We start from the raw sequence: 11039 nt of genomic DNA, 5'->3' as shown, positions 1-11039 counted from the left end.
TATATATTCATTTTATTTTTAACATTTTAATCCTTTAAATTTTTCATATGTAAAGATATTTGTGTATTGCTGTACATCATGTGTGTATTAAGCAGTGTAACCGTTTTTGACCTGCATAACTAAAAAATGCTATGTTAATAAATGCTTAAGTATTTAGATTTAGCAAAAAAAGCTAAAAATCCACATTTGATAAAAATTTTAAGAGTAAAAGATTTGAATTTATTAGACATAATGATTAGAAAAGTAATCCAAATACAATTGCACTAATTAATTACTTTTTTGAGGTAACTTATGCAACACTGCTAATGTAACATTCACCCATTTAAATTTTTTTTTTGTAACAATAATAACACAATAACAAATGATTTGATTTCCATTTGTGTTTATTAAGTTAATAAGTTCTTCTTAAAAAGTCAGACAAACAGGTTTATGATATGAAGTTTTCTCACATTATCTGTACAGATAAGGCGTTTTGGTGGATCCAAGCAATATAAGCCTTTTTAAAATCTTTTCTGATTAATAGCTGGCTTCCAATCCAGCACAGAAACACAAAATAATCTTTTGAATCATTGCAGTAAGTGAGTTATACAGATTAGGGTGAGAAAATCCCATTGACCATAAAAAAACATTGAGGCATTTACATTTGCTCTGTACATTGCATTTCTAAAAAATCTCATAATTTTCATATCATGAAATTATCAATGCTCTGAGTTCACTTTTCAAACGTCATTAGTATTATTCCCACTTCATCTTACGCTAACCACTGACACTCATCCAGTAATCAAAGCACTAGAAGTTAAATAAGGTCCATGGTGTTCCTGGTTTTGCAGCATGTTTCAGATCTTCTTGTGGTTTGTTTTAGGTGAGCGGTACCAAAACCCATTTGTCTCTGTGTGGATTCCACAACCGCGCAGAACAATGGAGCAGTGTAATACAGTGCATATTAACAATAGCTTATTCATGTCTTTTTGTGGATCACAATGTTCAAGTCCAGGCCCGAAGCCTTAATACTCCTCTCCCATTCTGTCCAATGCACCAAAAGTCCCGCAGAAGAGTCCTAAAGTCCCTCATTGAGCACCTTCTCAGACCTTAATCCCATTAGAGACTGATTCCAGAAGGGATCTGTACATGTCCGAACGGAGAAACCTGGGATAAGAATCCCTCTCCATTAGCCCGAAGACGATCCTCTGAGCCTCGTCAAAACACACTTTGGTGGGAGCATGGACGTTCTGCTTGATAAGCTCTCTGGTGACGTGATCGATGTTTATCTGAGGACAGATTGATGGAGTAGTGGTGAGAAACATACTGATGTTCAGCCATTGCTTGTTACATTAAAAAAATGTTTTGCTGCTTAAATTAGTTATGTTAACTTAATGGATTTGTGTTGGGACAACATGAACGACTTGTGTGCAACCCTCTGTTTTTGAAGTTATTCGTTAATTTACTTTAAAAAGTGAGTAAACTGCTGCCTTAGAAGCAACAAGATGATGTAAAATATGTGAGTAATCCCATTGTAATATAGGACTGTTTAGTTCACTTAATTTTTTATCATTTTGCCCCTAGTAATATTTTTTTGGAAGTCGAATAATTTTAAGGCAATGGGTTTACTTTCTTTTTTAAAGTAAAGTCAACTAGTCGCTTTAAAAGCAATAAGTTAAATCACTTTTATTAAGTAGAGTCAACTTATCACTTTCATGTTGTATTCACACCAGATGCGGATTGCGTGAATAAATTGCGCTATTCGTTCGGCACTGTGTCTGAGTGCACTAGATGCAGTCATAATCACGTCCCTACAAAAGAAAGCTCTTGATTGGTTAATGTGGCGTGAATGTCCACTGAAGTTCAGATTTTCCAACTCAAGCGATTTGTGCATTTAGTGCGTCAAATGCACAAAACGCTAAAATTGCGCCACTTCATTCAAGCGTATCACGCCGCAGGATGTCTATTCGTGTCTTTGGATTGACTTAACATGTACTGTACATCACTCGCGCTTGATGTTTTATCCGCATCTGGTGTGAACGCAGCATAAAAGCAACAGGTTAACTAACTTCTGCTTTAAAAGCAACGTTTACTCACTTTTATTAAGTAAAATGAAGTAAACGCTTTAAAAGCAATGGGTTTGCTCACTTAAGTAAAGTTAACTATTCACTTTAAAAGCACAGTTTTTAGGCACTTTTTAAAGCAATATCAAGTAATCACTTTAAAAGCAACGGGTTTACTTACTTTTATTAAGTAAAGTGATGTAATCGCTTTAAAAGCAACGGGTTTACTCACTTGAAGTCAGCTAATCTCTTTAAAAACACCTTTTTTTGTTTGCAATTGACTAGATTTAAGTTAAGTAAACTCAAAAATGTCCTGAAGTTTGTTGCCTTTACAGTGTAGCCAGTTTAAAAGCAATGGGTTTACTCACGTATTAAAAGTAAAGTCAACTATAAGCAACAGGTTTACTCACTTTCAATATTTAAAGTCAACTAACCAGTTTAAAAGCAATGGGTTTACTCAATTTTTTAAAGTAAAGTGAACTAATCGCTTTAAAAACAACGAGTTTACTTACTTTTGCTAAAAAGAAATAGGTTTACTCACTTAAACAAAGTCAGCTAATCTCTTTAAAAACACAGTTTGCACTTGACTCGATTTAAGTTAAGTAAACTCAAAAATGTCCTGAAGTTTGTTGCCTTAAAATCTTAAGTTGAGTCAACTTTTTTTTTACAGTGTAGCCAGTTTAAAAGCAATAGGTTTACTCAGGTTTTAAAAGTAAAGTCAACTAATCACTTTAAAAGCAACAGGTTTACTCACCTTCATTATTTAAAGTCATCTAACCAGTTTAAAAGCAATGGGTTTACTCACTTTTTTAAAGTAAGGTAAACTAATTGTTTTAAAAGCAAAAGGTTTACTCACTTTTATTTAGTAAAGTCAAGTAATTACTTTAAAATCAATGGCTTTACTTAAGTAAAGTCAACTAATTGCTTAAAAAGCACAGGTTTTAGTCATTGTTGTTAATTAAGGTCAACAAATTGCTTGGGTTTATGGGTTTACTCAATTTCATTATGTAAAGCTAACTAATTCCTTTAAAAACAATGGGTTTACTTACTTAAGTAACGTCAACTAATCGCTTTAAAAGCAATGGGCTTACTCACTTTTATTAAGTCAATTAATTATTTTAAAAGCAAAAGCTTTGTTCACTTTAACTTTAAAAGCAACTGGTTTACTCACTTTCATGAAGTAAAGTCAAATAGTCGCTTTTAAAGCAACAGGTTTGCTTAATTTTATAAAGTAAATTTAATTAACTGCTTCAAAAGCAATGGATTTACTCACTATTATTAGGTTAAGTCAGGTAAGCATTTAAAAACCAATGTTTACTTACTTTCACTTTAAAAGCAATGGATTTACTTAAGTAAATTCAACTAATCACTTTAAAAGCAACAGGTTTACTCAATTTCATAAAGTAAATACATCTAACTGCTTTAAAAGCAATGGGTTTACTCATTTTCATTAAGTAAAGTCAACTAATTGTTTTAAAAGCAACATGTTTACTTACTTTCACTTTAAAAGCAAAAGATTTACTCACTATTTTAAGTCAGCTAATTGCTTTTAAAATTTGGGTTTTGGGTTTACTAATTTTTATTAAGTAAAGTCAACTCCTGTTTTTTTAACAGCGTAGAGATGTTCATTTCACAGAGTGCTTACCTCTTTAGGAGCTTCTGCTTTGATGTATCGCTCAAATATCTTCTTGGCCCTGGAGGATAACCTGGACAAGCTTCTGGTTTTCTTGAAATCTTCGCAGACCAGCCAGAACTCGATGTTCTCATCGCTGAACTCAGACTTGAGAAAGGTGTGAAATGTTGACATGCCATCTATACAAAACAGACCACAGGGTTAATCTGTTGCTCAATGCAAAACTAGTGTGTCTTTGCGTCACTGCAGTCATTAATCTGCAACAGTGGCTTCAAGATGTGTCTGGTTTCATAATAAAAGTGATGTGAATTTTAGTATAAAATGTCAACGAGTGCTAAAAAATATTATATAAATAACAGCAGCAAAAATCGTGTGAGACCTTTTAATGGATTTTAATTCATTGGTTTCAATGTGATTGTTCTTTATAATAAATTAGCCTATTTTATTGATATTATTAAAATAAATTCATTGTTTCTCAAAAGAAAAATATAAGTGTAAATATAATAAATATAATCAAAAACGAAATAAAAAACTGAATAAAAAAATGCATATATGCCAATATTATCTCTCACACTGTAATACTCAACAGTCAACGTTATCAAATGAAATGAGTGTCGTTAACTCAAAATTTACTGAAAGTTAATTCTACTCGTTTGAAAAGAGTTTTGAACTCAGTGTTGAAAATAATGAGTTAATTAAATACCTAATTACTTCAACTTAAATAGAGTAAGTTCACAGTACTCATATAGATTCTCAAATGGTTTGTAGCAATCAGTTTCCGCAAACGGTTTGAGTTGCCTTAACTCATTGAGTTTTACAGTACTCAGTTGGTTTGAGTTCTTTTCATTTATTGGGTTGTATTGTGCTCAAATTACTTCGTTTACTCAAATTAATTAAGTTCACAGTACTCATTAGGATTAGTTTTTGAACTTAAATGATTTTTTGCAATCGGTTTCCTCAAATGGTTTGAGTTAGTTTAACTTTTTGGGTTTTACAGTTTATAAAATCTAAATTACAAGACGAAAGCAGCTTCAGTTATAGAAAGTTATTTGGACATAGAAAATATATAAAAGATAGTTGTTTTATTAGAAATAAACATGTATTAATCAATCAATCAATCAATCAATCAATCAATCAATCAATCAATCAATCAATCAAATCAACCAAAAGAGTTCATTTTTGTGGAAACATTATATTTGAATTGGATAGCTCCACAGAACAGCATTTCTTAAATTAAATAAAATCTGAAATATTTGGCAACATTTTATAAGTATTTACTGTCATTTTTGATCAAAAGAATGTGCCCTTAATCTAAAAACATTGTGACTTAATATATATAATTTACAGTTTAGTTGTTTGCAGTTGTGGAAAGAGTGCTGAAAAATAATACTTAAGAAAAAAAGTATTATTACTTGCCTAAAAATGTAGTGCAAGTAGAAGTTTCTGTTTTAAATATTAACCAAAAGTATGAGTAAAAAGTAGACCTTTCAAAAGCACTCAAGAGTAGTGAGTAATGAGTATTACTATGCATTTACTTGTAATTTGTGGATGTGTGTAAACGTAACATTCTGTAGTGCATTTAGATATTGCCCAGCAGGCATACAACGTAATAAGACACTAATATTAGGTTAGATTTAGGTTGTGATGTCAGGTGACCAAATTCAATGTCTAGCCAGTGTCTAAGGACAAGTTATTTTGACGTCCAATAATGACGTTGTTATTTGGTTAATTTTATGTTGTGTTGGAAAGTGACCAAAATCCAACGTCGAGCCAACATCATAAACCAACATCATATTGACATTTATTCGTCAGGTATAGCAACCAAAATCCAATGTCTTATAGAAGTCATAGTTGTAACGTCCACACAATGTCAAACTGTAACGTCATTAGACGTTAATATTTTGTTGATTTTAGGTTGGACGTTGGACTTTGCCTTAGGTTGGGTTCCGATGTCAACCCAATTTTCATTTCCAAACAAGATGCAATGTGCCCCCGATGTTGGTGTACAACATCAATCTGACGTCATGATGCCATTTTGGTCATCATACAGTAAGTATGTGCCATATTCTCATCAGTGACATGCATCAAAAGTCTCTGGGTCATTGCGTGTAAAGATTTGGACATCTTCTTTTGGACACTTTTAATACTTCCAAACAGTTTGCTGCAATTATAAATCGCCCATGTCTTGAGGTAGTTCATTATGATGCTATTTACTTTCCATGTGCGATGTGATTGGACAGGAATCACAAGACTGATTTTTCTAATCCCCATAGACAAGAAAAAATAAAGTAGTCACTGCAGGTTGAAGGAAAGTAGTGGAGTAAAAGTACAGATACAGCACTAAAAATATCCTCAAGGTAAAGTAAAAGTACACATTTATAAAACTACATAGTAAATTACAATTCCTAAGAAAAACTACTCAATTACAGTCATTTGAGTATTTGTAATTCGTTACTTTACACTTAATTCAGCTGCAATATTATCTGTCTATTTGACATTTACACACGTGACTTACATGTCCAAATGGCTTCTGTAAAAGCGAAGCTGCTTTCTTCTACTCATTTGCATACATATAACACCAGTTAAGGTCAGTTCCTTTATGCAGCTATCTGACCATCTAGGAAACAATGTAACATTTGTTCACTTTTTTCCCTTCTCCTCCATATTAATGTCAACAAAAACCCACCTGCACCTTATGCAAAATAAGTGCTGAAGTACACTATATATGGTCAGACTTTATTTTGATGGTCCGTTTGTTGAATTTAAGTTACATTGCATCTACATATTAACTTATTCTCATTAGATTATAAGTAGACTGTAAGGTTGGGGTTAGGGTTAGTGTAAGTTGACATGTACTTGCAAAGCTTCTTATAGTCAGTTAAATGTCTGTTAAAGGAGCAGTATCAACAGATATTAAGCAGACAGTCTACTAATACTCAAACGGACCATCAAAATAAAGTGTTACCATATATATTTGTAAAAATAAAATACATTTTACTATGTATGAGTGGATGATGTCAAGCATATTAAGAATTAATTATATGCGTAAACCACTTACATTTGGATCTGAGAAGGTTTTCCAGGGACTGGGACCACTGCGAGGTCTCACCAGGGTTTATTCTGTTGAATAAAAGATAATTTGTTTGTGTTTGAGTTTTACACTGACACATTTATAATTACATTTAAAGTCAGAATTATTAGCCCTCCTGTATATTTTTTTTCCAATATCTGTTCTAATAACTGATTTATTTTATCTTTGCCGTGATGACAGTACAGAGTATTGTACTAGATATTTTACAAGACACTAGTATTCAGCTTAAAGGCTTAACTATGGTAGTTATGGTATAATTATGGTAGTTAGACAAGTCATTGTATGATGGTTTGTTCTGTAGACAATTGAATGAAGTATTGCTTAAGAAGACTAATAATACTGACCCTAAAATGGGTTTAATTTTTTTTTAAACTGCTTTTATTCTAGCCGAAATAAAACAAATCAGATTTATTCTAGAAGAAAAAATATTATAGGAATTACTGTGAAAAATTCCTTGTGCTGTCAAACATATTTTGGGAAATATTTGAAGAAGAAAATCTAATCATTTTGACTTCTGTATATACTTTAAGAAACAAATTGACATCAAAGTAGCTTACTTTTCTGTCAATGGGCAACGAAACCGCCACTTTTCGAGCCTCCTTAAAAAGAGAGAGAGAGAGTTTGTTTGGTTTATTATAAGATAAAAGCATCAAAAATCTAAATGTATACTGTTTCCACTCAAACAAACCTATATGTTTTAAGTAAAACTTACCGGAGATTGGTAGGTTTTTCCTTGTTCATGTTTTCGATTTCAGTTGACAGCATTGTTGGCATCTTTAAAAACTTTTCCTGCACTGATGCGTGTTAGCAAGCTGTTCGGTTATTTTCAGTTAATAAGAGCGGGCTGTTTTTGCAAGCCTTTTTAAGCATCCGTGTGTTGGCGTCATCAGTTTAGTGTCACAAAACCGCAAAAAGAGGAAGTTTTTTTCGGGTGACGTTAACTAGCTAAGACAGCCACAGTGCATTTCTGTCCTGCTGTGAAACCAGCTATAGCGAGTCTGTGAGGATGCAGAGATGCAAATCAGGCTGGAAAGTTCATAAAGAGATAAGCAAATGCTGACTTTTACATCATCTTTTTTTTTTTTACACACAAGCTCTGTGTTTGTTCTCAGCAAACAAACAATGCTGTACTTTTATTTTTAATTGCACGTGCTGTTTGCTAAGATTATAATTACATTCCAGTAGCATATGTTGGTTTCTAGGTCATCTAAACTGCTGGATTTAAACGCCAACTATCTGAGAGGGTCATAAAAAAGTTATATCCTAACTAAATGAGTTATATTTTGAATATCGTGTTTTCAATCCTCAATAAAGTACAATGGGTCTGAATGCATTATTTATTTGGCCCATCATATCTGTCATGTCACAAGAATTAATAGTGATTTGGAAACAGGCATAACATAATATGCTACAGAAGCTCATTAGAAAAGCTCATGTCAAAGCAATAAGTCAGCATTCTATCATCTCAAAAATATTGCAAGAATGAGGTACTTTGTTTCCAGTGAGGATTTCGAGAAACTTGTTCATGCTTTTATCACCACCAGGGCGGATTACTTTAATGGACTCCTCACTGACCTTCCCAAAAAGACAGTTGCAGCTCATCCAGAACGCTGCTGCCAGGATTCTCACCAAAGCCAAAAAATTCGAGCACATCACACCTGTCCTCAGGTCTTTACACTGGCTCCCAGTTACATTCAGAATAGACTTTAAAGTATTATTACGTATCCATAAATCACTAAATAGCCCCAATACATTACAGATATGCTCACCGAATACAAATCTAACAGATCCCTCAAATCATTAGAAACCAGTAAATTGGAAAGCCCAAGAGTTCAGTCAAACCAGGGCGAATACGCCTTCAGCTATTACTCCCCTACTGTTGGAATCAGCTTTCAGAAATGATCTGATGCGCTCCAACATTAGGCACATTTAAATCAAGTCTGAAAACACATCTGTTTAGCTGTGCTATTACTGAATGAGCACTTTGCTACTGTATGTCCGACAGATCACACTATTATGTCTTTTTTCCCCTTCTTTTAACCTGTTTAACACATTTTAATCTGTTTTTTAATTATTTTTATTTTCTTGTTTCTTTTAATCTTGTTTATGTGAAGCACTTTGAATTACCATTGTGTATGAAGTGTGTTACATAAATAAACTTGCCTTGCCTTACCTTTTTGAATCAAATGAACTTTTCTAGTCATCTCAACTTACATCAATCACTTAAATCACTTAACTTAAAATTTGTAGTTAAAACCAGATTAACTCATTAAAATAAGTTACAGAAACATAAAATTATTCGTGTTTTTACAGTGTGGGTTTTTTACTGACTTAAGGAACTGTGAAAGTTAAAGGCAAATGTTTTGTTGCACATTGACACCATTGCAGTCTATTAAATTTATAATTTTTTCCATTCACTATTCATTTTCCTTCGGCTTAGTACCTTATTTATGAGGGGTCGCCACAGTGGAATGACCCGCCAACTTATCCAGCATATGTTTTACACAGGGGATGCCCTTCTAGCGGCAACCCAGTACTGGGAAACATCCGTAGGTTATTTTACTGTCTGAAGGAACTGTGAAAGTGAAAGGCAAATGTGCTGTTGTGCATTGACACCATTGCAGTCTATAATCTTTTTTCCATTTACTATTCATTTTCCTTTGCCTTAGTCCCTTATTTATCAGGGGTCACCACAGAAGAATGAACCGCCAACTATTCCAGCATATATTTTACACAGCGGATGGCCTTCCAGCTGCAACCCAGTACTGGGAAACATCCATACAATCATTCACACACTCTATGTCCAATTTAGTTTATTCAGTTCAGCTATAGCGCATGTCTTTGGACTATGTGAGAAACCGGAGCACCCGGAGGAAACCCACGCGAACACAGGGAGAACATGCAAACTCCACACAGAAATGCCAACTGGTGCAGCTGGGACTCGAACCAGTGACTTTCTTGCTGTTAGGCGACAGCCACTATGCCGCCATTCTCTATTTACTAATGCAACAAAGAGTTTTTAAAGTAATTCAAGAACATCTTGATAAATAGATTTTCAGATTCCTTGGTCATTTTACAAGGTTACAAGGTTTTACAAGGTCTTTGCAGAACAATTTTTAACTGAATTATGTCAGTTACATTACATTAATATAACACAATACGTACCCTTGTCTACATTTCTAGAGAGCGCGAATTATGTAGCCAGAGGTACATATGGCTGCATTTCATCTTTTAAATGAATGTTATGAGGCGGTATGACATCTCTATGGAGAGAGATTAGACTCAATAATAATTCACGCAAAAGACACGATGTACACATGCGTAGCCAAATTCACGTACGTAAAATATTTATTTATACTTACAAAAACAATTCACATGCACAAAATAAAAATACATTTTTCATAAAATACGTTTCACAAATGCAAAACACCATTTGCAAATATATAAGAGTGTACAAAAAGTTTTGAATGTTTAAAATTCACGAGTTCATTCTGAATGAGAATGTGCAAATCCTCTCTCACGTACGACTCACCCTGAAAACGAGTGTGTGCATTTTTGAGACTTTCCTGTCAGCACACACCTCCCACGTGAGTCACTCGTGCCCTGTAGCCAATAAGATGCGAGCTTACTGTTCAACCAATCACAACTCCCTGAGAACGCGGGAATGACCGAAGCGCTTCACTGTGCGCACCATTTGCGCAGTTTGACTTAATTAACGGAGATGATCTTAATTTACGTTATAAAGTTTACATTATAAACAACAGCAGCCATTGCTTTAACAAACGTTTGATACTTAATCTTTGCATACATAAACCACTATAGAAATCAAGTAACCACTTACCCTCGCATCCCGCTCTTCACCTGCCATGCTAAATAGAGGAGTATTCTTCTTCTTAGAGGATCATCTCCAATAATAAAGTCAGACTGCGCAAATGGTGCAATCAATTTGAATTAAGTTAACTTATTAGTTTTTACAAATTTAAGTAGATGGAGCATAAAACAATGAAGTTGTCCGCCCCCCAAAAATCTCAAGAATTGTGTTGTTTCAGCTCATTTTAAATAAGTCATAAGTCACAACATTAACAGGTACATGCATCTATTCACTGGAAATATGGGGAAATTTGCTTGTGGTTCATAAGAAATATGAATTTTGCAGAACTTTAAGTGGTCCCAAGACATAGGGAATTTTGTTAAGAAAAAGAATGTAGTGTCTACTGAGGCATGTCACTGTAACATAACAGAAAGCCCCACTCAGATCAATGGTTTCACTTCT

General features: G+C 33.7%; 1 protein-coding gene across 1 annotated transcript; it reads right to left on the bottom strand.

Annotated features, from left to right (window-relative positions):
- Positions 1 to 365: 365 nt before the first annotated feature.
- Positions 366 to 7619, bottom strand: rgs13 (regulator of G protein signaling 13). Its single transcript, XM_056472311.1, has 5 exons — positions 7479 to 7619; positions 7324 to 7365; positions 6734 to 6795; positions 3688 to 3854; positions 366 to 1268 (listed from the first exon to the last, which is right to left on the bottom strand). Exons 1-5 carry the CDS (start codon positions 7538 to 7540, stop codon positions 1083 to 1085), a joined length of 519 nt encoding a protein of 172 aa, XP_056328286.1. The 5' UTR covers positions 7541 to 7619; the 3' UTR covers positions 366 to 1082.
- Between the last annotated feature and the right edge of the window lie 3420 nt (positions 7620 to 11039).

Source organism: Danio aesculapii, chromosome 2 (genome assembly GCF_903798145.1).
Source record: "Danio aesculapii chromosome 2, fDanAes4.1, whole genome shotgun sequence".
NCBI classification, from domain to species: Eukaryota; Metazoa; Chordata; class Actinopteri; order Cypriniformes; family Danionidae; genus Danio; species Danio aesculapii.
Note: the sequence above shows the minus strand (reverse complement) of the source record. Positions and strands in the feature narration are given on the sequence as shown.

Bases quoted from the DNA above. Each gene is read 5' to 3' on its own strand.
- rgs13 (XM_056472311.1), bottom strand. From the start codon at position 7,540: ATGCCAACAATGCTGTCAACTGAAATCGAAAACATGAACAAGGAAAAA. The intron at 3,855-6,733 runs GTAAGTGGTTTA...TGTTTTGTATAG, and splicing joins AAACCTTCTCAGATCCAAAT to ATGGCATGTCAACATTTCAC. The intron at 1,269-3,687 runs GTAAGCACTCTG...ATCTGTCCTCAG, and splicing joins AAGCAGAAGCTCCTAAAGAG to ATAAACATCGATCACGTCAC.